At 34.6% G+C, this 27261-nt stretch overlaps 3 protein-coding genes and 1 non-coding gene across 7 annotated transcripts; 3 read left to right on the forward strand and 1 right to left on the reverse strand.

Moving 5' to 3' along the window:
* Positions 1 to 1291: 1291 nt before the first annotated feature.
* TRNAT-AGU (transfer RNA threonine (anticodon AGU)) lies at positions 1292 to 1365 on the forward strand. The gene has a single exon. It is a non-coding gene; the product is annotated as a tRNA-Thr (tRNA).
* Positions 1366 to 3685: 2320 nt separating this feature from the next.
* On the reverse strand, positions 3686 to 8088 carry LOC102584025 (dolichyl-diphosphooligosaccharide--protein glycosyltransferase subunit DAD1-like). 2 transcript variants are annotated; one of them, XM_006361202.2, is made up of 6 exons: positions 7940 to 8088; positions 7705 to 7752; positions 4828 to 4915; positions 4704 to 4747; positions 4200 to 4305; positions 3686 to 3936 (listed from the first exon to the last, which is right to left on the reverse strand). In XM_006361202.2, the coding sequence occupies exons 1-5, from the start codon at positions 8024 to 8026 to the stop codon at positions 4222 to 4224; spliced, it is 351 nt and encodes a 116-aa protein (XP_006361264.1). In that variant the 5' UTR covers positions 8027 to 8088; the 3' UTR covers positions 3686 to 3936; positions 4200 to 4221. The 2 variants fall into 2 exon arrangements, with proteins under 2 accessions (XP_006361264.1, XP_006361263.1); XM_006361201.2 differs by lacking the exon at positions 3686 to 3936 and having other exon boundaries at positions 3985 to 4305.
* A 2480-nt stretch (positions 8089 to 10568) lies between these two features.
* On the forward strand, positions 10569 to 24222 carry LOC102584569 (inactive poly [ADP-ribose] polymerase RCD1). 3 transcript variants are annotated; one of them, XM_006361203.2, is made up of 9 exons: positions 10569 to 10863; positions 12026 to 12140; positions 14193 to 14315; positions 14622 to 15890; positions 16849 to 17090; positions 17985 to 18082; positions 19065 to 19226; positions 19357 to 19452; positions 23785 to 24222. In XM_006361203.2, exons 4-9 carry the CDS (start codon positions 14752 to 14754, stop codon positions 23848 to 23850), a joined length of 1803 nt encoding a protein of 600 aa, XP_006361265.1. In that variant the 5' UTR covers positions 10569 to 10863; positions 12026 to 12140; positions 14193 to 14315; positions 14622 to 14751; the 3' UTR covers positions 23851 to 24222. The 3 variants fall into 3 exon arrangements, with proteins under 3 accessions (XP_006361265.1, XP_006361266.1, XP_015170665.1); XM_006361204.2 differs by having other exon boundaries at positions 14193 to 14290; positions 23785 to 24221; XM_015315179.1 differs by lacking the exon at positions 12026 to 12140 and having other exon boundaries at positions 23785 to 24221.
* Positions 24223 to 24280: 58 nt separating this feature from the next.
* Positions 24281 to 26999, forward strand: LOC102585110 (pentatricopeptide repeat-containing protein At1g08070, chloroplastic-like). Its single transcript, XM_006361205.2, has one exon. The coding sequence runs from the start codon at positions 24872 to 24874 to the stop codon at positions 26780 to 26782; it is 1911 nt and encodes a 636-aa protein (XP_006361267.2). The 5' UTR covers positions 24281 to 24871; the 3' UTR covers positions 26783 to 26999.
* The last annotated feature ends 262 nt before the right edge of the window (positions 27000 to 27261 follow it).

The raw sequence follows: 27261 nt of genomic DNA on the forward strand, positions 1-27261 counted from the left end.
GGGGGGGGGGGTGAGGGAGTAGAGAGGGAGAAAGAGGAAGATTTGGGGTTCTAAAAGTAATTAATGGGAATTTAGGGGGTCATGAGATATTTTCACAATCTTTACAACTGGAACCAGTAAGGAGAACTGGAGAAGTGGAGAACAATATTTCACTATAAAATAATAATTAAAAAAAAATTTAAATGTTTAATATGAAACACTAATTAAAAAAAAAAAATACTCCGTTTACATTTGTTTTTAAGTTCAACGTCAATAACAATATCTACGACCTCATTTATAAAATTACAACAAGTATATTATAACTTTGTTAGAATCCTATTCAAGTTGATACATCTTGACATATCGACATCAAATTTATTTGATTCAGTAATCTTAATATGAGACACAAATTTATCAATTAAAATCTTAATAAATGTTATAATCTCAACTAATTATTTTAAAAATAAAATAAGTTTAGTGCTACAAATTTGAATCTTATTTATCAAAATTTTAAATTTCAAATCCATGTTTGTACGTGAACATAATAGTTATGGCAAAAGCCCAAACTCGTGCATAATTCATGAATGCAACAATTGAAGTAATTTAAGGGTCAATATGTACATTCAATTTATAAATGTTTTTTATTTATTTATTTTTTATTTGGTGTCCGATATTTGTATTAGAGTTTGATTATATTTGAATCGCATGTTGCATGGCCTGTTCGGGGGCACCAATCCCAACAACAACAAAAGATCATATCCAGTACTCGAACGTTTTAAAATGTATAATTAAGAATAAAGAGATCTCAACTATCTCATCCAACTCACGTTGATCAATCCATAAATGTCAATGAATTCAGCAACAAAATAATATTATCAAAGTCCCACACGTAAAAACAACCATTCTATCCATTATTCTGGTCATGAAAACTAGATGTATGGCAAATTATACCCCTAGGCCCTACCCACCCACCCCTTTTTGGCGGATGTAGAGCCTAGTTGAGTAATTTATGACAACTTAATGACTTATGAATTCAATTGTTAAGATTATATACTTTGACTTGAAATCAATGTAGAAACTCATAGACTTTTAATTTTGAATCTGTCTCAGCCTATCCCCAAGTATATGAGCATAAATATCAATGGAAAAGAATCGGAATATAAAAATTAAAATTTTTAGGTTACGAATTGAATCTAATTTTTACCTAAGTATAGTTTAATGATCCAACTCACAATATTTGGTTTTCCTATCTATCAGGCAAAAATGTTGAATATGCATTGTTTAACTCAAGAAATGAAATATTAGCAACAAAGCTCTTGTAGCTCAGTTGGTTAGAGCACCCGTTTAGTAAGCGGGAGGTCTTGAGTTCGACTCTCAACAAGAGCAACAATAGATTATAATGAAGTGTGTATAATAATTATTAATTTTTTGTTGTTAATGTTGATGTATTAGTATTTGATGAAACACCTCACCTTTATAAAAATAAAATACTTGTTTTAAAAAAGTAATAAGTAATTTTAACTTTACAAAAGCTTAACCAAGCAAGTTATTAAAATATGTTTTTCAATCTCTTTCGAAATTATTGTATAAATAAAGAAAAACTTCAAAATAATTTATTTTCAATGTCATTACAATTAGCGTTTGGTAGCATCTTGACCTCATCCAAATTTTGGGTTGCTTCCCCTTTCATATAACCAAATAATATGATTCTTATTGAATTCACGTTTATTATTCTTAATTATTATCAAATTAACACATATTTTGTTTAATACTTCATGTGAGTATGTACTTATGTTGAGTATAATGTTAACCTCCTAATGAATCAATTCCAAAAAAATATTTAAATTAGTATTATTAGTAATCGACCTTATAGCTTCTTTTTCAATCGTATATAGTGCTCAATATTCATATATTATTGGGAAAATTGTATGAAATAACAAACTATTGATTCAAATTAAATGTTATAGCCATAGTTTATTTTATTTGTAATTCGCAACAAACATCCCCTTTTTTTGTCATCTGATTCGGTATACAATTAGTCATTTTATACATTTCGGTATAAAATGTGTTTGTATACAACGAGAGAAAATTGTATATACAAATATATATATTTTCGTCCTATACACTTATAATTATACAAATATAGATCTTATTATACGAATTACGATATATAAATGAATTTATACAAAACTGAACAATTTGTATAAAATTAGATGTTTGTAGCGAATTATACAAATCAAAAGCGACCTTATAGCTTCTTTTTCAATCGTATATAGTGCTCAATATTCATATATTATTGGGAAAATTGTATGAAATAACAAACTATTGATTCAAATTAAATGTTATAGCCATAGTTTATTTTATTTGTAATTCGCAACAAACATCCCCTTTTTTTGTCATCTGATTCGGTATACAATTAGTCATTTTATACATTTCGGTATAAAATGTGTTTGTATACAACGAGAGAAAATTGTATATACAAATATATATATTTTCGTCCTATACACTTATAATTATACAAATATAGATCTTATTATACGAATTACGATATATAAATGAATTTATACAAAACTGAACAATTTGTATAAAATTTGATGTATCTAGCGAATTATACAAATCAAAAGCTCCATAGCAAACATAAAATTTGTTATAGAGCGGAATTATGCAAACTATAGCTATAACATACAAATATGATTTTTATGCTTGTTATATGTGAAAGTTGCTCTATATTATTTCCAAAAATAAAAATATGTTGAAGTCCACAAGGATGGGGCCATTGGAGCTATGTAAAAGGTCAAAATCGTAATTTGCTGAGCTGGACCCCAAAACCTGCGGAGGAATGTCGCCGTGGGTGTTAGCCACGTGTCCGGATCTCTGATTCTCCTTCCATTCGTGCGTTGCATGTCTTAAAAAGTTTTGTTCTTAATGGGCCAACATCATCCTCGTATTTCGTGTTTAATAAGAGGTTTCGAGTTTAATTTTTTTTTTTTTTAAAAATATGTTTGGAAAAAACAACTTAATTAAAGTATTTGTAGTTTTTAAAGATAATAATAAAATGGGGAAAAAATAACTCACCTTATAGAGAACTTCTAAAATGACGACAAATAATTATAACGACGAGAGTATATCGAAAGTCAAAATAATCAAAAACGATAAGTTGGTCATCCCTAAATTATAATTTTTTCGCTAATCAAATACTTTGGATTTGAACAAAATTCTAGCTCTTCAATTGTGGGGTGATGACAAATAAATAAATTGCATAATACGTATATTCATATTTAATTAGACTTCAATACAAATATCGAATACTAAATACTATATTTTTTTAATTAGGAAAAACATAAGAAGTCAAGCAATATAGGTTGAAATCATGATCTCCATAACATCTTAATCATTGTTGTTAATAATTATTATTCCTAGAATCTCTAGGTACCAACAAATTTTGTATTTGTTGATGACCATATAGTTGAAATATATATCATCAATTGTTAGAAAACATAATATCTGTAGATTAATGCATAATCTTTGATAGTCTAATCATTGTTCTTAAAAAAATTAAGCTTAAGTTTCAATAATTAACTCGAGTTTTGCAACTATGTTGCTAAAAAGGGTGATGGCACCAAAAGAACTGCCTTAGAATAGGGACGTCAAAACAATGGCGAAACTATATTGTTGCAACTTGCAAGGATGGTCAAATGAATATTCATTGCTGAAAAATTATACTAATATATATATATATCTTAAAAGAATGAACACTCTCGCAATAACTAATTGCATGAATCATTTCTGAAGTTTGAACTCCATGGAACGTTCATGGATATCATGAAACTCCAACAAATAGATCCACCTGTCAAAATCTTCGAGCTCCTGGACAAGGGTCATGTTTGGATCAATTTGCACTCTCCTTGAGCACTTGAACTATTCCATCGAGTATTCTTCGACTGTTTCATTGGGTTTCTGCATCAATACAAGTACCAAATAATTCTATTCACTAGAACTTCGATAGATAGGAAGAAATTTTCTCTATAGAGATTTAAACTCAATTTTGTCATGATTTCTCCCACTTTATTTGTGAGTTCTGACTAACAAATGATCATATTCATAAATGATAGATCGAAAAGGGCAGACAAAAAAATTTCACATGGCTAAAGTGCTAATGAAACCTCATGCATTGCCTCAGTATCCTTACAAGACAAGAAAATTTAGAAAAAGCAACATACTCTTGAGATTAGGAACGTCAATCTATCCAAGGAAATTCATGATCACCAAATGGAGCACTAAATTGCAGAGAATAAAGTCTGCATAAGCACGCTCTGGAGGTAAATCCTGCAATAGTAATGAAATATAAGGCAACAACAACAACAACAACATAGCCGGTGTAATCCCATCCCATCAAGTGGGGTTTGGGGAGGGGTGGATGTATGCAGACCTTACCCCTACCTCGTGGAGGTAGAGAGGTTGTTTCCAAGCGGATGAAATATAAGACGTCGAGAATAAATGACATATGTTGCCATAAGTAACAATTTAAAAAGAACAAAGCAACAACATAGCCACTAGCTCCTCTTTTCGCTTCAAAATTATCCACTTACATGAGGAAAAAACATGAGCATTGTTATTAGAAGCTCAAGGTGAGAAGGTCATACACTCATTTGCTAATGTGAAACTAAAGTTTCTCCATTTTAAGTAAAAGTAGATGGTCCTCAAGAGAAACTGAGAAATCTTACCTTAAATTCCTTGTTTTCTTTGTTTACTTGAATTCGGAGACAAACTGCAACAGAAATACCAATCAATCAATTGAACTCAACATTTTCCAAAGATGAAGTGTATGACAGAGAACAATTAGCTAACCAGCAAGGACTGCAGTGCCTATACAAGAGAGTACCCCAGAGAGAAAAGAGTTGAATGGGAAGGACCCAACAATAGCCATGTAAACCACCTGATAAAGTGAAAAACACTTGTCAACCATCCCCATTTTGGGTAAACCGAGCAAGATGATATCTTAATTTCAAAAACACAATTAATTCTTAATTCTATAGGGGCAAGTAGTAAAAATGCTGAAAGGCTCTCCACACAGACATGAAGTAGCGGAGAAACTCTAATGCATAGGCAAACTGCTCTGTTCTGAAAATGGCATGGTATCTATGGCCTTCCCGAAGAAGAGAAAGTATTTTAAGTCATAAACACGACCTAATAGCACACCATTCTTTGTTCCAACTTTTTTGTGAACTCCACATGGACTAGAACGGAGAATGTTGGTATAGAGAAAAAGGTGGTGATTCACATGAAAGAAGGACTCAGTGTTTGCTTGGAAACAAAAAAAAAATTATTATGTCAAAATTCTTAAAGAAATAAAAGATGACAAAGATGTTACGACTTTTATGAAATAGGTGGAAGAGGAAAGTCCCTTTTCTTAATTTAAAAATCTCGACGAACTATTTTAGCTATGGGGAGGTAAAGACTCTTTTGATTCTATTGTAATCGGGGCTCTGTGGGTGGGGGTAGGCACTAGACTGTATCTTGACAACAACTGTGTTAGCATTCTTGTTGGGATTGAGATTATTTATCCATGTGGAAGGAGAGCAGTTGGAATTGAACTGTTGCCAGGCATAAGTTGGCAGATTGTGAAGGTGCTTTAAAAAACTGTTCCGAGTGTTTCAATTGAAACATTCTGCCAGAGACATCGGTCCATGCATGACCCATCAGATGTAGCACCCTTGTAATAAACAGCGTAAAGAGATAGCCTAAGTGCATGAGGTTTTGAATGATCTGTTCTCAAGGAATGAGTGGTGGAGATGGTGCACATGACCCATTTGACAGCAACTCATCTGGTGGCGGTGCTGGTAGTAGCAGAGGATAAAGATTAAAAGAGATAGGTTGATACCCGCCTCTTTTTGAGGTTCTCTGGAGAAGCTCTCACTTTTACGGCTCTACGCTATTTGTTCTGCTGATATTTCAAGGGCAAAGGATCTAAACCAAGTGATTTAACAAATTGTTCTGTCTGTCTCAATTGAAGTATTCTTCCAGAGACATCAGTCTATCCATGATCCTTCACATGCAGCACCATTGTAATGAGTGTAATGGCTTTGTGATGAATGTAAGGGCACTAGTGAGACCATCCCACAATGTAAAGGTGAAAGCTGTGCAAGAGCATTGGTGGTGGAGGTCGTTATGGAGAAGGTTATGATGAATGGACAAAAGATAGAATTCCTAAGCGAGTCTAATAATGCACTAAAATAATCACTGGAGACATCATTTTGTCTTACAATAGGAAGGCAAGTCTCCACCCTCAAGTGTAAGCGCAAGGTAGATTTCTTTATACATCATAGCCTGACCTTGGCTGATGCCCAATTGCTTTTCTAGTCCATGTTAACTCGCAGATGGATTGTTCATTAAATCCCAACCAGGAGAAGTTGTGAATTCTGATGAATTTAAGGCCATAAATCATTAAGGAACACCATATTGTACAGAGACCATTCATGAGGAAAAAGATGTTCATTCATTTTAGCATAGACTTCTCAGGACACATTGACTCTAGATTGCTGCAATAATCTTAAAACAATGTTGCTGCCAAGATCCAACACAAAATTTCAAATAAGGAACTGGATAAGTGCAAGTGACCCCATTGTGTGATGTGAGCACAGAAGAGGAATTGCTTCGGAAGCAATGGCAGGAAGCAGCGGCGTACACCTAAGATGAATTTATTAATGGTGGTGTGTGGAGAGTCCATATCAAACACCGATAATCTGAGTCCTATTTTGGTTAAGGAGTTTCATCGAAGAAGTAACATTTTAGAATATTTCCTTGGTTCGACGATAGCTTTGCTAGGACAGAACGCTGCTTCTTCAGTACAAGAAAGATGACTAACTAATGATTTGGCTACTTTATTTATGCAAAATTTACTGTTTACAATTGCAAGATTGCTCGATAATGCAGAAAAGTTACAACATGATTAAAAAAAAAATCCTAAGTCAGACCGACAAGCAATCTAGACATCCACAATTAACCTTTTTTATCCAACTATTATTCCTTGTGGATTCTGTTGCGCCTTCATCACAATCTTAGGGTATGAACTCATCATCGGGAATTAAATTCCTGTCATTAGCAATCTCTGACATGATTTAAGACTTTCCAATGCCGATTTAAACCTAAATCTAGTCAAACCATGCAATGCATGCCCTTAACTCATTAATCCTCAACATGTAAATGCATAAAAAATTATCTCACTAAGAATTGCATTTCCCTCAAATTAAGCACATACTAAAACAAATAACCAAATAACTCCAATCCTTAACATGCACGAGGTGTGGGTCATCCAAATTAATCAAAACAAATAGGCATAATACATAAGGATACACTTAAACTTGTCTTCAACTGGCAAGCAAGTACTCCAACTTTGAGAGTGCAAATCTAGACACCTCAACTTGATCTCAACGGACAACTGAACATTCCAACTTATCCCCATCGTATCCCGTGGACACCTCAATGATCATTTCTGTAAGTTAAGAGTGTTCAACTGACACACAATGGAACAAGTTGAGGTATCTACATGTGCATACTCAAAGTTGAAGTGTTTACCTACTGGTTGAGGTCAAGTTTAAGTGTTTGTTTATATATTACGCCAAACAAATAACATAGCAACAACATAAATTGACCAATGCATAGATATATAGCAGTAACATCAATAACATTGAACACAAGTATACAAAATAAATACATCTATATTACCTGAATTACGCCGGTAAAGAGGGCAAACAGTACATATACATCAATAATCTGTTGTGTAGAGGAAAACAAATACAAAAAGTTCATCAATAATCTCGCTAGCGTTACTATAAATAATAGCTGATATAAAAGGAATCATACAACCGATTTCTCACTAATTTAGGATTTGAGATACATATATACATAGATCTAAAAGTACAGTATACAAAATCGGTAAACATATAGAGAGATTTTATACCTTGAGGTTAGTGGGAGTTGCAGTGTAAGCTGAACGAAGAGAATGGAGAAGTGCTTCAGCATCTTTGATCGCTGAGGATTTCGCCATTTTTTTCTTCCTTGCGACCTCTATAGAGTGAGGATGAAGCTCTGTTATAATACTAGTATTCTATGAAAGAATTATATTAAAAAATAATTAGTTATTAGTTTTATTGATCATTGAATTTTTATAAAATTATGTAGTTTTGTAAATTATTAACTATTAATATTTATTTATAAAAGAAAATATAAAGACATGTAGTTTATTAATATGATGTGTTAAAATATTTTGATATCTTGATTATGAAATATGATTCTCATTTGTAAGATGTATAAGAATTTGAAAATATTTTTGTAACTTTCGAATTTTTCATGTTTATGTGGGAAAATGAAACTTTAAAAAAGTCAAATTGCATGTTTAAATAAACATTTAATTTTAAATTAATATGATTTCAAATTATGATTCAATACTGCATGCTCAAATGGAGCTTTAGTTTAAATACCATATTTATTTTGATTGTTACTTAGTTTGAATATGATTGTGAAATCGATTTGGTGTTCACTTTGTTGCCTCCCTCCTCCTTATTTTGTCTTTACTTATTATTTAATAATTTTATGTTATTCTTTATTGTAACTTTTTACAATTCTTTCTTATACCCTACTTTTTTTGTTGATTTATTCTTCAAATTATTGATGCATAGCATTATATAATAATTAAAATAAATCAATTAAAACATTATATTTCTTAAAATAATACAATATGATATGATACAACACACTACAATATAATAAGACAAATTATGAATTCATATGTAACAATAATTCAAACGAAGTGAAGTTTGTTTCGAAATATTTTCTCATGAGTGATTATCAAGAAAATTCATAAAAGAAATTGTCAAATAAATCCATAATTTATTAGCCAATTACCAACTACATGATGGCTTGGTAATCAAGCAATCCGTTATGTGGGCGTCACCTCCAAATTTCTTATACTTTTCATAAATTTTATATTACTCTTTTGACTTATTTTAAAGAAAAAATTAATTTTACCTTAAAATAATGAATCACATATTTTTAACTAAGGAATTTTCATTTGACTCCAATTTAGATGAGAAAATAAATAAATGTACACCTTGATATAAATATTTTTATAATATCATAATTACATATTATGATAAGTAATATTTCTTATGTTCAAGATTTTAAATCTCATAAAAATATTTTCATGTTAATAGTTACAAAATTGTGTCTAAAAAATCTAGTCACTCACCTCGCATAAATATTAAAAAGTGAAAAAAATATTCTTACCTATTATGAAATACTTATTAGTTTTGTATCTGAATTCTGAAATATATGAAAAAATAAGTAACTTTATAAAAATGATAGAGACTCGAAACAAAGGGATAATGAATGAAATGGAAATCAATATTCTTCAAATTTTGACAAATTATAGTTTATTGTTGAATAAATAGGAATTGATTGATATATCGACTTTTATAATTTATTGTTATCATCTTTCTTTCATAATTTTCAAATTAAAGAAAAAATTGCAAGCCTAAATATGATGCATGTTTTGAACTTTTTATGAGTTCTATTAAATCGTTGAAACGGAATGTAATTCGCTTGGAAGGATGTTATATTGAAAAGACGATCAGAATGACTCTAAATCTCCATCGTAAATTTATTTCTAATGAAAAAGCTATGAATAGTTTATTTATCATATTTCAAATAACATAAATATTTACTTGTAGATCTTATACATTTCGTGTGAATTTATTTTCTTATTTAATTTTGACATACAAAGTCAAAACAAGAGGCGCTTTCATGCAAAAATGCTGAATAATCTCTTCATATCAATAGACTAACAATATTGAAAACATCTCTCTTATTACTCGTGTGTTGGTTTTTCAAAGCCCATTTGTTCTTTTTCAATCCACCATAAACATCTTTCATACAATAGGTGTGTTAGTTTTTCAAAGTCCATTTACCCTTTTCCAATCCACAGTATTATTTATGTAATATTGTACGAACTTTGAGTTAATTTTTTTATACCCTCCAAAAATATTATATACTATATAAATATGCTATTATTCGAATTTGATCATAACTAACACCTGCATCCCTTAATTTTAGATGTATATAAATAAAGAATTAAATTTATATATATGCTTGTTTAATAGGACAATTTATATCTTACATATATAATACACGTAAAACACATATATCTATTTATTCAAATGTATATACATTTACGTATTTATCACTTGTGCATAACTAAAATTAAGATATAATAACCAATTAAAACTAAATTAGTATACACATATACATGATATACTTAATATAAAAAACTAAAAATCAGTACAAAAAAATAAATAAACAACTCTCGATATTTTAACTGTATCATAAATCGAGATCGAAAAGGGAATAATAATAATTGATGAATAAGCATCGGTCTTATCATTTTGAACACACAAAACACGTGGGACCCATATTGAAATTATTTTTAGCAACACGCAGATTCATTGAGTCGGTGAAAGTAACCGCCAAACTCCGGGTTCGGGCTGTTATTCGGGCTTAAAGGGCCCGATTAATTGCGCCCGACTTATTACCGACATTACCCTTCTTTAAAACGCAAAATAACAAGAGTATTATAGTCGGTCTCGGTCCATTAGATAGCTTGGAGGGCATCTTCGTCCACCTAAATATCTTTGATCTCTGCGCATACAAGGAGGAGAAGACTTGGTAAATTTTTTTGGGCCGACTTAGGGTTTGACATCCACCACCACCACTCGTTGCTTGCAGGAGAAGGAGGAGGAGGCTGAAAAATCATTATCCGTCGACTTCTCTTCATCGATCCTTGTAGTAATCGATCGTTGATCTGTGTAACAATTTCAGTTTTTTTTTAATGTAAGTAATCTAATGGCTAATTTAATATATACGAATGTATGTGTAGAGATTATCATGTATATTGCTTAATTATATGTGTGTGTGTGGATTTTAGTGTATAGGATGTTGTTTTTTGTTTAAGGTGAAAGCTATCTTATTTTGTTCATGTAAGGTGTAGTTGTGTTAGTCAACACTTGGATTTTGTTGATAAAACTGGTGATTGACGTTTCTGAAATTGGAATATCTAACTGGCGTTGGAAATAGGAGAATTTTAATCTATATGATGTATTTTTTGGGTAAATATAGCATGTTTTATTGCGATGTAAGTGGAAGCTTTGTTATTTTGTTCATGTAGTTTTAATTGTGTTGTTGAACACTTGGAATTTGTAGGAAAAAACTGATTTTGTTAGTAAATATTAAATATATCATGTTTTATCGTAGTAATGGTGGAAGCTATCTTATTTTGTTCATGTAGCTGTAATTGTGTTATTGAACACGTGGAATTTGTCGAAAAAACTGGTGAATGATGATTCACATTCCTGAAATTGGAACAATATCTAATTGGCGTTGGAAATAAGAAAAAATTAGGGTAACTTGTATTTGTAAATTGCTCAATTCCCAAGGGTGACAAAAAATACTAGGTGATTCTTCCCATGTGTCCTAGCCTTGGTGGATAGAGTTACCTTGTACATGTTGCTGGTGGGAGGTGGTAGGTATCTCGTGGAATTAGCTGAGGGGCGTGAAAGTTGGCTCAGACACCAGAGTCATAAAAACCATTTTTTTTTGCTGAATTGTTTAGATGTCTTGTAACTTATGAATCTTTTTGTACGTTACCTGGAAATAACATCTGTTTTACTTGTCGTGTAGTGGTGTTTGATATCATTAGGTATGTTAGGTCATTTATGTTTATATTGTTGATTAGGAGATCAATTGAGAGCTGCTCTTTTGTATACGTTCTTGAGCGTGTCATGTAGTTGTAATTGTGTTATTGAACACAGAATTTATCAAAAAAACTAGTGAATGATGATTCACGTTGCCAAAATTGGTTATATTCTCTCCTAACTGGCATTATAGAAGTATTCAGGGTACTTGCAATTTGCTGAATTTGTTTAAAAGTTCTGTAACTTGCGATTTTTTAATATGTTATCTGGAATTAAAAATCAGTTTTTACTTATTCGTGCAGTGAGTTTTATGTCATTGGTGGCGTTAGTTTCTTGAGCTTTTATTGTTGATTAGGAGATCAGTTGAGAGCTGCTCTTGGATGCATTTTTTGAGCTGTTGTGATTAGTTCATCACTGGTAATCTTATCTCATTTCCTCTTTATGTTTTTTTTCCCCACCTATTATACATATACACACCATCAGATTATGATCATTATGTCTTTTTCCCTGTCTACTTGATTTGTTTTCTTCACACTAAGGTTAATTTTTGTGTTCTACCACTAGGCTGGCTTGAATTCTATCAAAAAAGGGATTGTGATTTTCTTTTTGATTTTCTTGATGTGTTCGCATGGGAGTAGAGGCATTGCTGTATTAATATCTTCAAAATGGTTGGAAGGTCTGGAGGGTTTTCTTTTTTGCTGTTGAATCTTTCGGTGTGTCAATTTTACACTTTGGGCAATTTTGTTAGATTATATTTGATGCGCATACCTACTGGATCTTATTACTTAAGTTTGATTTCTTTTATCACATGCCAGACTCCATGTCAATGGCATTTAGCACGTAGATGAATCCTATGTGCGCTAAAACAGAAGTTCTTACTTCATTTTCCCAATGAACTCTCAATATTAGGAATTGCATGTGTCAGAGGTTTTTAAAAAATTAACGATGTGTAGTGCATGTGAGTGGGGATAGGGTGGGCATACAAGCAAAAAGATTGATCGAACAGAAATTTTCAGTTTTGTCCCCCCTTTAAAATCGGATGTGCAAGTTTCCTTTCACCCGGCTCAAGTTGGTACATGTCTTTCCAGTTTTTTTTTTTTTGGGTCAGTTAGCAGTTGGTATTTTTTCACTTTAATAATTTTGGTTCTTTGGTTCGGTTTAAATTTTTTACCGACAAACCGAAGTTTTCTATAAGAACTTTTGTGCTCCTTTACATCTTACTTAATTGTACTTAGCTTTGCCTTATAACCCAAAACCGAATCTCATTCTGAAGAAGCCCAAACCTCCAAGTCCAAGTCAAACTATTGCTATTGATGTTACCCGTTTAAAAAAAAAAAGAAGTCAAAACTGTTGCTATTGCTGGTCGCCTGCTCTGTGCCTTACCATTCAGCCATCATTGTGACCCACAATCTTATGTTGTCTCTCAATCTCTTCCCAGTTACTAAGGTTATATCATGTGTGTATTTGATTTTCTGTTCTGTTCGTTTGCTGTGGTGATAAACTTACCGAACATAGCACTCAAATTTGTGTTTTATTTTAGCGAAATTGCAGTGTATGCTGATAGATTATATTAAACTCTTAAATCATTCAAAAAGAATAATCAATGGTCAATTTAATCACTTTCCACAAACCATGTCATTTCTCTGTGTTGTGGGGTTAAGATTATTTGTAGATCGTTCAAGTCGTCCATAAGCTTGTTTGATTTTCATATTAGTTGGCATTTTATCTGGTACATGTTTTTCATTTCAGTTTCTTTATTTTCAAACTTCAAACAGCTATCAGGTCATGAATTTATAAGAAAAACAGATTAAGTAGTTTTTCACCTTTTAGTTTCTTGGGGGGTTTATTGCCTCAAAATTCTTAGTTTTCTTCATCAAGATTTCCCTAGAAACTGAAGTGAATGTATTTTGTATTTGCCTTGAAGTTACGTGTCATTGCTATGCAATTTCTATGAAGAGAAAGAGAGAACAAAGAAGCTTCTATATATTACCTAAGATCTATTTGACTTGGAGTAAATCCTTTTCTCATAAAAGTATTTTCTGGACCTTTTTTTGTCGCTGTCTGAAAAAAAGGCCAATTTGACTGGCCCAAAACCAAAAAACTGGTACGTTCAGTTCGGTTTGGGTGAACCACAATTGTGAAAAACCAAACCGTACTTCTACAAAACTGAACAGAACCGAGTGACACCCACTCTTGAGTGGAGACATCTTATTGTTAAGTTGAAAGCTCTCTTTCTTTTAATGGTGTAACTGTAAGGGTGAGAGATCCGGTTGTTTTGTTCATGAAGTTGTAAATTGTGTTATTTACTTGTGGAACTTGTCGAACAAAATGATTCACGCTCTACAAGTTGGTATGTTCTCTCCCAACTGGTGTAAAAAAGGGTATTTCTAAATTGCTGATTTTGTAGGTGTTCTGTATCAACGTTTTGTACATCATCTGGAAATAATATATGTTTTACTTATTGTGCAGTGGAGTTTATATTGTTAATAAGGGCGCTAGTTTCTTTAGCTTTTATTGCCGATTAAGAGATCAATTGAGAACTGCTCTTGGATGCATTTTTGGGCGTGGTATGTTATGAAAAGTTCATCACTGGTAATCTTACCCAACTTCCTTTCATTTTTTTTTTCCAAATTATTATGCAACTTTATAGCTTGTAATATTTCATATGCTGTTTTTTGGTCAGTAATATGTTATTTGTAGTTTCTAGATCTCCTTGTATCAATTTCAGAAGGCTAATTTGTCCACAACTCCACATCCAGTTTGACTAGAAAATTTGTCATGTTGATCTTTGAAAAAGCTAGACATATTTAGATGGAGGGACTATGTTTCATTTAGTTATGAATTATGTTGGATGCAATCTTATGTGCTATCTAATGGTTATTGCTTTGATTTTTTCAGGTTTATCAACTTTTATCAATGGCATGGATGTGGTCTCTCTGAGGCGAAACTGAGGCCGGTTTGTATATAACTGTTATCTTTGAACCTTTGGCTTTAAACCAGTGGATAGGGATTGATCCTGTAGGTAAAAATGGAAACAAAATTCGAAAAGGTATTGGATAGAAGCCGGAACATTGTTGTTGACTTGAAGAGAAAGCGGGAAGCTCGATGCGAGACCCATCTCTCTGGGGCTACCCACATGATATTGCCAGTTCGACCCTTGCTGAACTCATCAATCCGCCCGCTTGGAAAGCGGACGAAGCTGAATGGATCAAGAAGCAGGTGTGGTGGCTACGAATTTCACCAAAAAGAATCTCTACTTAGATACTATCTTAATTTTAGGAGAAGTGGGCTTCCACAACGTTTGATGTACTATCAGAACAGTCAATGGACTGATTTCCCTGAGAACATTGTGTCAATGGCTAAGCAAGATCTCCGGATAAAGAAATCTGCGACGGAGGTGGTGTTCAATGGTAATAACTATGTGCTAGATTTCTTCCATATGGTGCTGTTGGACCTGAAGTCAGGTATGCAGCAACCTATTGCATGGATTGATGAAGCAGGCAAGTGCTTTTTCCCAGAAGTCTTTGCTTATTGCGATGAACTGCATGAGCATTGTCACTGTGAAGACAATGACTGCGTAGATGTGGCTTCTGAGACAGAGGGATCCAATGATCTGGAGTTGCGACTGGAGATTGAAGTTAATGGGGAAGATATATCAAGTTTGAAGGAATCTAGTGGAGAGTCCAATGCTAATGTTGAGCAAGTGAACTTTTTTCATGAACCTGCAGCAAAAAATCGCATTGCAAAAGTTGGTGATAATCATGTCAGAATATCAGATACAAAAGCCAAGGACAACTCTGTGGAAAATTATCAAATGGTGGAAAATGCTGTCGGCAGGTACGACTCTAAGTGGGAACATATGGACCCTGAAGCTGTGAGTGAGATGTTCCTCAAGGGTATCAGTTCAGCTGCAAGTGCAAATATAATTGAATTGCAACGTATTTCAAGTACTTTCATGGAAGTTCGAAAGGAACTCTTTCAAAAGCAGGTGGAAATTACGAGGAAGCATCGTGGGGATGCTCTTCTTAGTTATGCTTGGCTTCCTTCTTCTAAAGGAATGATTACGAGTATTATGAAGTATGGGCTTGCTAATTATTATCCATCCAGATCCAACTCCAGTTACGGCATTGGTGTTCATCTTTTCCCTGCTAATTGTAGTGAGATCAGGTAGTGTTGTTTCCACTTTTTGATTTTCAGTCAAACTGAATTTTTGTGCAATATGGACAAAGTTGAAGGAGGACATTACAGGTGCATTTTAGAAATAAGTTCTTTTGGTTGGTAGAACGTGTAATGATACGTCAGCTATGTTTTTCTTAAAATAGTGGGGTAGTGACAACATTCATAAACCTCAGGGGAGGGGGGGTTGTCTGAAACTTCCGTATAGTTTTGCTGGTAAAGCGGGCTGAATGCTTGTTGTATCTTATGCCTCTGCCTTACATGCTATGCTGATACAGATTCTGAAAAGTAGGAGCAGTCTTAAGCTTATTGATTTCATTTTTTGTTTAGTCAATTTATAATTTCCCTAGTGTTTATCATCAATAATAGAGGAATATCAATCAAGTTTGTCAGTTACTGGTTTCTGGTTTTTTCTTTTCGTATGGTACCTGCCCATTTTCCTGAATGATTATTTGTTTGAATTTTCACAGAAGATTCTTCTTGTTGGTGTTCCGGTTTTTAATACTAGACTAGATTGGTTTTGGTCCGGTCAGTGTTAATGATCTCCCACATTATTCTATCCATTTAATTGATTCCTTGGTGCTTGTCAATTGTACAAACCTGGCTTGTAAAAGATGCAAACAATGACCTGTGTTATGTGCTGATATAACTGTGTTCAAGTAATTTCATAGGGTTTTAGAGGAATTTCATGTACACAGTCGGTATTCCATGCTAGCCTTTTGTGTCATTGTTTTGTCTTGACATTCCACTTGTTATAGTTGTCTTGGTGATGTTTGATAAGATTTTCTTTGATCCTTAAAGGAGTTTGTTTTATTTGGTCGCTTCTCCTTGTTGCTTTGAAATTTAGGCCTTCTGTGGCTGACCTGTGCCATTATCACATTTTTTTTTGTCGATTTGTTTGTTCTCATTATGAAGTTTATTGATGTTGCTGCTTTCATCTTCTTTACAGTGCAAAGTATTCTGATGTTGACGAAAATGGTGTACAATACATGATATTATGCCGTGTAATAATGGGAAACATGGAACTGGTTTGTCCTGGATCAAATCAGTTCCATCCCAGTAGTGAGGATTTCGATAATGGTGTCGATAGCGTTGAAAATCCGAAGTGTTATGTAGTCTGGACTATGAATATGAGTACACATATATTTCCAGAATACGTCGTCAGTTTCAAGTTCTCTCCTGATTCTGAAGGTGACTATTTAAGTCCTTCTATGGTTACTGTTTTCAATTGTCAACAGAAAGTTGTTCCCCTTAGTTAAACTTGAGTTAGATGTTCATGAACAGTCTCTTAAATAATCCTACAATTTAAAGGCTGCCAAAGGAGGGACATATTTTTCATTTTTGCAGAAAAGGAAGCAAAAGATAATCCCAACTTTATTTGAGTATTCAAACCCCTTTCCAACTTTTAAATCATCAAGTCCATGCCCATTTCATAAAATTAGTGGATATGGATTACAAACAATAAATATAATTTTGCTAATTATTTAGTTGATTGTTCATTAGTGTTATGGCATTTGTATTTGTTATTCTGTGTCATGTTAATCCTGTTTAGACACTTACTAGGATTAACCTTAGCGCCATGGTATTTTTTCTTTCATGTACTACTTTTTCTTCATGTTGTACTGAATTTTGTGTCAAGATTGATTCTTAATGTGTTAATCTCTATATGTTGGGTGGTGGATGATTGGAAACTGGGGTAATGCGACATAATCTAAATGTTTTTAAAATTTTGGGAGGGATTGCAAATTTGATCAATAGAGAATTTGATTTTGAGAGTTTGAAGGCGATCATGTCTGTGGCCTCTCCTCTACTTATCATGTTGATCAGTTGTGGGATCTTCTATTTTCAGGGTCCTGATTCAACTTAGACCTGCCTACATGTTGGATGCATATATCCAGTTTCTTCTTCCTTTTTTTGTCCTGCCATCCTTCACTGTACTTTTCATCTTCTGTGTGGTGTTGTACAAATAAATCACGGGCCCATCTCTTTCGGATTTTAAATTTGAGGAACACTTGATAGATATTGTCTTAAGTCTTGCAAAGTAAGATAGCAGTTGAATTGTCTTCACCATGTTTATCTTTACAGGATATCTCGTTGGAAACAAGAGCCCAAATGTCTCTGCTGTCACTAGTTGTCAGGGCCCTGTGGATCAGTTACCGGCAGATACACTTCCTGCTGTCTTGGTGAGTCTATTGACATTTATAGGTGTGTCGACTTGGGCAGATTTTGTTTTTTGGTTTTCATTTAACAAAAGATGGGAGATTGGAGGATGTTTTTTGGATATGAAACAAGTGTGAAATTGTTTAGCAGATGAGGCAGTAGAACTAGGTTTTTTATGAACACTTTTTGATGGTGTCCAGCATGTCCTTAATGCTGAGGAATACACATTTACCAATTTAAAAATAAAGAAGGTTTTTTATCAACGTTGAGAGGAGTCGAGCTACAGAGGGGGTCTTCCAAGACCACTCCATGAATTTCTCGGCAAGATGAGTGTGTGTTGAGGCCTGAAATTCTCATCCTGCAGTGGACATGATTTTGCAAATATTAGCACCTCAAATCATCTTCCTAAACAACACTGAGGTTTCTATTTCTTAATTGCATGATAGTTCCCTAGGGGACACAGTTGATGCCATAGGCATTGCCTTAGTGCTACCTTGGGTACTTAAGAATGTGTTTTGCGCATGCAATCACAGAATAAATGCTGCCACTGAGCATCTGCATTAGCTGCTGGAATGATTGTTAGTTCAGTAAACAGGCATATAAACCTCTTATTTTTAGCTGACAACATATTCAAACTTGTCTTCTGCAGGGTGTAGTACATTTCTTTAGATCTTGAACTCGGTTTCAAAAATAGCTGATACTTAAGTTGTTAGTTTCTACACGCAGCTTCCCAAAACTCGGACAGCTATGTAGTTAGGAATAGGTATATTATAGTGTGAGGTTTTGGGACATATCGTTTTTTGTGTTTTTTTTTCCCTTCAAATTTTGGACTACTCAGCCTCATCCAGTGAGCCTGACTTTTGAACCAAACTGTGGAGAGGGAGTGGATGCCGTGCTAGTATGACAATTCTGCATCTTCAGCAACAGTCATTTACTCATTTTAGTGCTCCTCATTAATTTGGTGGAGATCCTTTCAGCTAACAATTACTCTATGTTCCTTTATAGGGAAGTGATTGCTATCAGAATTCACTAGGCTTGGCCTCAAAAAAGGCTTCGAGGACTCCGAAGTCCCCTTGGATGCCATTCCCCATGTTGTTTGCAGCAATTTCAAGGAAAGTGCGTCAAGAGGATATGAACCTTGTTTGTAGCAATTATGAGTTATTCAAGGTATATACAATTGCATCTGTTGAAGGCCTTGTTTTTCTAAAAAAAAGTCATAGTTGCTGGATAGCTTGAATTGTTACTTTGATATTTTTCCTCTCGTGTTCATGACTTCGTGTATTATGGCATTTGGCAGGGCAAGAAGATAAACAGGGATGAATTTGTCCGAAAGTTGAGGTTGATCGTAGGGGACACTTTGTTAAGGTCCACTATAACTAGTCTTCAGTGCCAGGTATGCTCTTTGCTTTTTTCTAAGAAAACAGGTGCTACTGAGCTAGCTTATCAATGCTTCATTCATAATATCATACCCGTATGTCCAAGATTTTTTCTCTATGTTGATTTCCAATTGTTGAGTTACATTTTTGTCAGAGAGACAGGCTTCAACACAATCTTTGGTAAAATGTTCTTTCTTTGGGTCCAAACTAGTAGCGATTTCTGTAACGTTGCACATTTTGTCTTTCCAAATTGCGTTGATAAGTGTTTACATTCGTTGAGGGAAGGTGGTGTTGTTGTCTGCGTACTTGAACAATCCTTAATTATGAGCTAGCTTTTGGGTTGGGTTACGGTTGAGGTTTATTTTCTTTGCGTGCTATCAGAGGCGGATCCGTCCCTCTTTTCGGTTCACAAATGTTAGGCCTTCATGTTATGTTGTTTCACACCAATGTCTAATATCGGTTGATGTTGAGGATCTTAGTCCAAGTCTTAACCAGCTTCCACAAAATCCTAGGTTTTTGTGAGATTTATTATTGCCTCAGTTTTTTATAAGCTAAATAATTTTATTAATGGAAGGGAAATCCCCGTATACAAATAGTATACCAAAATTTGTATCTCTCTGGCTACCAATCATCTATACAAACAAGTGCCTCATGGGTACATCCCCCAAAAACTAGAGATTGGAGGCTACTGCTAACATGTACGAAATCGTTCTCGATCTCCTCAGACGCTCTCCTATTCCTCTCCCTCCAAACAACCTACATAATTGATAGTGGAACTATATCCCATGCCTTGTGACAAACAAAATCATTCTTGATCCTCATTATTCTGAAAGGTCAGCTATATATTGCCTCCTTAACTGTTCTTGGCATGACCCAATGTACTTCAACCAGTTCCGGGCCCTTCCCTCCACAGGGGTGTAGTTACTTGACAATGTAATAGTAAGTGGTGCACATCTTCTTCTTAACATCTTCACTATAGCCAAACTCTCTATGTGAATGTTACTTCTTTAAATGATCACAAATATTAAAAAGAATGTTGTCAAATATTTGATATTAACAACATTAGACAATCAGCAATAAAATAGATTTAACAAATTAACGTTGATGAGTCTGTACATTTTATGAGGTATAGTTATATTTTGGAACTGTTAATGAGGTACAATGATTGTAATAGCCATTTATTAAATTGATGTGGTGTTATGACTTATGCTATAAATCATGTGAATTATTGCGTTACTGTAAGCGAATTACTCTCTAACTCTTGCACAATATTTCCATTTTAACAGCGAGTATATTTATTTAATTTTATGAGGTATAATTGTTATACATTGATTCAAGAAAGGGGTGTGATTTTATGCTATAGTAAGATGTGAAATACTACTAGTCCGGCCGGGGGGTGGGGTGGGGGGGGGAGGAGTGATGTTTAAGTGTCCCATATTGGTTGGGGGAAATGGAATGCTTTCTCCTTATTTGTCTTGGACAATCTTCACCTGATGAGCTAGCTCTTGTGGGTTAAGTTTTGATTTATTTCTATTTTCTTTACCTGCCCAATCCTTTATCTAAATCTATGCAACTCTTAGTGGTGCTCCGTAACATTTTTCTCTCTTCCAGTTTTTTTGGGAAGTGGCAAGCACTTCTGATGTTAGTAGTACTAAGAGAGTTCTGTATGGCAAAAAAGGGAGAAGAAAAATACTATCGAAAAAGAGCTAGTATCATAAAGGGATGAGCACCCATATTAGTTGGGGGAATGGAATGCTTTCTCCTTATTTGTCTTGGACAATCTTCACCTGATGAGCTAGCTCTTGTGGGTTGAGTTTTGATTTATTTCCATTTTCTTTACCTGCCCAATCCTTTATCTAAATCTATGCAACTCTTAGTGGTGCTCCGTAACATTTTTCTCTCTTCCAGTTTTTTTGGGAAGTGGCAAGCACTTCTGATGTTAGTAGTACTAAGAGAGTTCTGTATGGCAAAAAAGGGAGAAGAAAAATACTATCGAAAAAGAGCTAGTATCATAAAGGGATGAGCACCCATATTAGTTGGGGGAATGGAATGCTTTCTCCTTATTTGTCTTGGACAATCTTCACCTGATGAGCTAGCTCTTGTGGGTTGAGTTTTGATTTATTTCCATTTTCTTTACCTGCCCAATCCTTTATCTAAATCTATGCAACTCTTAGTGGTGCTCCGTAACATTTTTCTCTCTTCCAGTTTTTTTGGGAAGTGGCAAGCATTTCTGATGTTAGAAGTACTAAGAGAGTGCTGTATGACAAAAAAGGGAGAAGAAAAGTACTATCGAAAAAGAGCTAGTAGCATAAAGGGATGAGCACCCTCTCTATGCTGTATGAAAGATTCTATGAACTGTAGCAAGGGCTCAACACTTGTTTGCCCATTCCAATTTCCACTAAAAGGACATCAGAAGTATACAGTAATATAATTTTCAGTATGGAGGACCACAACTCCTTCAAAAAACATTGCTTTTGTTAGATTTTAGAATCCCCACCTGCTTTCTAGTAAAAACAACGTTCTTCTGCCCCTTCCATACAGACTCGTTTACCCCTACTGTACCAACTTATCCTCGGTTATTTGGCTCTTCGAAAGATGATAGGATACTGAGACATTTCTGCCACTCTAAGCACTCACAATCATTGAAGTACCTTCAAAATTTTAAATTCCAACCATTGCCTTCCCTGCCCTGTGTGCTAGACTGTTAATATCCTGCACTATGCTTGAACAAGAGGGGAATTGGTTTTTTAATGGAGCGTGTGCCAAAATTGAACTCTTCTTCTATTGACAATTTTGATGTTAATGCTCTGTGAAAACCAAGGCCAGGATGCCCTATTATTTCTCCATATACCATGCCCATGTGGAGTTCCATTTTGGTGTGCCTTTCATTATAGGCCACCCCTATTGGCCTATTCATTATAACATTTCTCCATATCGTTGCCTGAGCCTTAAACATTGAACTTACATAACCAAGATATGATATAGTGGTCAATGAAGTAGTTGTTACCTTCTCAAAAAAAAAATAAAAAAAAATAGTGGTCAATAAAGTGGGTTGTGATTCCATGTAAGCGAAGTCTTGGTGGACAAAGTTACTTGTACATGTGCTGGTCTGGTGGGAGGTAGTAGGTGCCCTGTGTCATTAGTGAAGATGTGCACGAGCCACAAACTGGGCCTGGACAACGGTTATAAAAACAAAACCAATTTTGTTTGATACGTAATCCCCACTTCTGTTACTAAAAATAAAATTATAGTGTTCCAGTTGACCAAGTTGAAAGGCTGGCCTTCTTTGCTGCCCTGACACAAGAAATCTCCTCAATTTGTCCAATTTTCTCCACTTCCAAAGGTATTGGAAACAATGGCATGATGTATGTAGATATAAAGTCCAGGACACAATCCATTCTCTCCTCAGTCTCGGTATAAAGTTTCTCATATAGCTCGATTATTTCTTTTCATTTACTCTGGTTCTTCCTTGATATTTGCATTCACTTCTATCTTGTCAATGTGGCTGCATCTTCTGGAAGAATTCAGTGTTCCTATCACCCTGTTTCAACCATAAACATCTAGATTTTTGCCACCATTCACTAATATCTAGTCAATGTTGAATTTCCTAGATACGATTTTGGGATCTGATAAATTTTGATTTTTGTGTTGGTATATGTAGTATTTGAGAACTATAAGCTGTCTGTTTTGAAAATTAAAATGATAATATTCTTGTGTTGTGTTACTTTTGTCATTTTATTGGATTGCTACCTCTCCTAATAAAAGCTTGAGAACTAAAACGAGGAGAAGTCAAACGTGGGAAATATTTATAGAAGAGACGGAGCAATAATACATCGGTGAATTTGTTGTTTTAAAATGTGTATGGTTCTGGCTTGGTTAAAGGCGGTTGAATTTATATGGCGAGTATAGCTGGATATTCTATTGTTATTTTTGGATGATGTGAATATTATATTATATTGTGATCATTTGAGATTCAGGATACTGAAAGAATCTATGAATTAAAAACCCTTTATGTCCTGGTACTCCATGCCCTTGGATGATGAGTAGTTATCCGCAATACACGTGGATAAAGACCTCAGCTAACATGTGAAGTGCCTAATAGTGGTGCATATTTCAGTTCTACGCTGTGCATTGAAGTTGAAAGGAGTTAAATGTTTCATCTTTATGCAATTATGCATATTTTGTTCTCATTGATTAGAAATTTAGAATTTACTTGGCGAGCTGGGCATGTTACTTGGTGGAGTTTTCTGTTTCGTTGTTCTTTCTTTTTAAAACTTTTCTTGTGATCCCCACTTGTGTGGGACTACACCGGGTATGTTTTGAAAATTTTCTTTGGTGCTCTTTGGCAGGTACCACCTAAATCAATGGAAATGGTCACTGTCAAGCAAGAACAGGAGAGTATCTGCCTGGAGTGATGGTGTCTCTTTTATTTTGTTGCTTTTATGAATAACTGTTTTTGCTTAGCTATAGGAACTGAATAGTTGGACGTATCTATTACTTTTTACTTGAATATGTGATATGAGGTAGCTTTATACTCTGGAGAAATATGATGAGAGTTTAGTTTTCACCCGTCCAGAACTTCCAGATTTGGTCGCTGAAGTAAGTGCCTACGGAGTTGCAGCCTCCATGTTACAGTGTCTTCTATATCTAGCGGGTAACTCTGATGCATAAAGTTGGTTATACATAGTTCATCCTGAATTTGCTTGCTACAGTTGTGACAATGTATTAAGAATTGTGGTTATATGCAATCTTATGTACACATGGTGTTTTTTATGCCATTTTTTTTATATGCAGCTGTGGATGTAGTATACATGTTTAAATCTTCGTTGCAGTAGTTCATCAGTCTTCCGTTGGTTTTGTGGACAGACTTGATTCGTTAAGAATGATGGTGGATGATATGTTTGAGTAGGGGTGTCAAATTGGTGTGTTGAATTTTGGCGTGCCAAAATGATGTGGTTATAGGCTTAAAATTCATACTCCACTTGTCAGTTTAGGCCACAACCTATAATTTAATAGGAGGTTGGGTTTAACATAAGCAATTGTTGAGTTTAAATTTATGATATGTGGATTTGGAAGGTCCTTTGCAATGGTCCGGCTGTCCATATTGGAACAAGGTAGGAAGTTAAATTGTGGATGGGGTTGTTTAATGCTACCTCTGAATAGGCCTCTATTCAACATGGATTAGAATTAGTTGGGTTTCAGTACAAAACAGATGGGAAACGAAAACAAACAGAAAGAATTCAGATTGTTGGAAATATAGATGAGTATTAGTTTTGATTCAGTTGGAAATGAAACTAGTCATTTTGGTTCTGAGAAGTGATCTTAGAAACCAATCGTGTTGTGCTCCCTTTGTTTTAATTTCAATATTTTACAGGGTATATATGCAATAAGATTAAAGTATATTTTGATACATTTTACTGAGAGTTGTTTTTGTTCATGTTCATGAATTCTCTGTATTTACCACCCAAAAAGAGATTTTCTTTCAAACAATTAAAACAACTTGTTTTGCAACAATTTCCCAGACACAATAATCCATCTTCATTATTGAATTCAATGATTCGTGTTTCCTTACAACATGAAAATTTCAAAGAATTTTTGGATTTGTACGAAGGGTTGATCAGGAGTTGTGACACCAACTTCTTTCCAAACAGAGTCACCTTTTCTTTGATTTTACGTTCTTGTGCTAATCGAAATGGAACCCATTTAGGGAAATCGTTTCATTCCCAGATTGTGAAAATGGGTTTTGAATTTGATGTAATTTTGCTAACTGGGTTGCTTGATTTTTATGCAAAAGTTGGGGATTTAGGGTCTGCAAGGAAAGTGTTTGTCGAAATGCCCGAGAGAGATGTTATTGCTACTAATGCTATGATTTCAGCTTTCAGTAGGTATGGTTGTGTTGAGGAGGCGAAACAGCTGTTTGAGAATATGTCTCAGAGGAATTCGGCTTCTTGGAATTCGTTAATTACCTGCTACTGCAAATCAAGTGAAGTTCATAATGCTCGATTGATCTTTGATCGAAATCCAATGAAAGATGTGGTTTCATGGAATGCAATGATTGATGGATATTGTAAGTCGGAGCAAATGGTCAAGGCGGATGAATTGTTTGTTGAGATGGAGTTCATGAAAAACGTTGTGACTTGGAATACGATGATTGCAGGATATGTTCAATGTGGCGAATTTGTTAGAGCCATAAATTTGTTTCAACGTATGCTAAGGGAAGAAGTAAAACCAACTGAGGTGACAATGGTTAGCTTGCTTTCTGCTTGTGCCCATTTAGGAGCTTTAGATATGGGTGAATGGATTCATGGTTATATTAGAACGAAGAAAATCATGATCGATTTTATCTTGGGTAACGCGCTTATAGATATGTACTTCAAATGTGGGAATGTAGAAGCTGCTATACAAGTCTTCCATGGCTTGCATGATAGAAATATCTTTTGCTGGAATTCCGTCATCATTGGACTAGGAATGCATGGGTATGGGAAGGAAGCTGTAGATGCTTTCATTGCAATGGAAAGAGAAGGGATAAAACCAGACGGTGTGACTTTCGTAGGGCTTCTATGTTCGTGTAGCCATTCTGGATTGGTTTCCGTTGGGAGAAGCTATTTTTCAGAGATGAAGATCGTTTATGGCATTGAGCCCGGAATTGAACATTATGGCTGCATGATCGACCTTTTAGGTCGATCAGGATGCCTTCAAGAAGCACTTGAACTTATAAAGAGCATGCCAATGAAGCCCAATGCAGTTGTCTGGGGTGGGCTGCTCCGAGCTTGTCACAAGCACAAGGATGCAAAGCTAGGGGAGCAAGTGACCGATAATCTTCTAAGTTTGGATCCACACGATGGAGGAAACTACGTCTTCTTGTCCAACCTCTATGCATCTTTAAACCGATGGACTGAAGTTGATCAATGTAGGAAGTTAATGATCAAGAGGGGTGTGCGTAAAACGCCTGGATGCAGTTCAATCGAGGTTGAAAACATTGTATATGAATTTGTAGCTGGAGATACTTCACGCACTCAAATTAACGTGTTCTTGGATAAGATTGTGAAGGAAGTACAGGCTCATGGATATGAACCAGATACAACTACGGTGCTACATGACGTTGAGGATGAAGAGAAGGAGAGTGTGGTTCGATATCACAGTGAGAGAATTGCTGTTGCGTTTGGACTTATGACGATGCAACCCGGAAGGATAATTCGGGTTGTGAAGAATCTCAGGACATGTGATGATTGTCATACATTCATGAAGTTCATATCAAATGTCTATAAAAGAGAGATAATAATGAGGGACAGGAACAGGTTTCATCATTTTAGGAATGGGTATTGTTTTTGTAATGACTACTGGTGAAAATAGGCAAAATCTAAATGACATCATGTTAGTGCTCACCGGGTCTCGAGTCGGGAGTTAGGTCTCAGGAAGTTGGGAGTCGGGTTCCAGGTCGGAGTCAAGTCCCAAGTCCTTCAATAGATTCTACTCAAGAATTGACCTTTTGAACTTTTATGAAAGGCTCTCCATAGTTGTGGGTAAACTGTCAAGGGTGGCTTAACAAAATTGGTGGCTTAAATTGATGACATGAACTTATATACATTATCAAATTATAGTGTCGATCTGTCTTGTATATATATTGATTGGTGGTGGATGTAGCATGCAGAAATTGAATTTATCTGAATTCGATACTTTTATTTGGGAAAATTTATTAAAATGGCAACAAATAGTAGATTTGAACTAATAAGTTTCCAAATACAATAGGTTCATTGTCGCCTTTTTTTTTTTTTGGTTGTTAGTTGATTTCTTGAACCTAGGTGATTCATTAGGATAGAAACTAG

This window comes from Solanum tuberosum, unplaced genomic scaffold (genome assembly GCF_000226075.1).
Source record: "Solanum tuberosum cultivar DM 1-3 516 R44 unplaced genomic scaffold, SolTub_3.0 scf00341, whole genome shotgun sequence".
Lineage (NCBI taxonomy): Eukaryota > Viridiplantae > Streptophyta > Magnoliopsida > Solanales > Solanaceae > Solanum > Solanum tuberosum.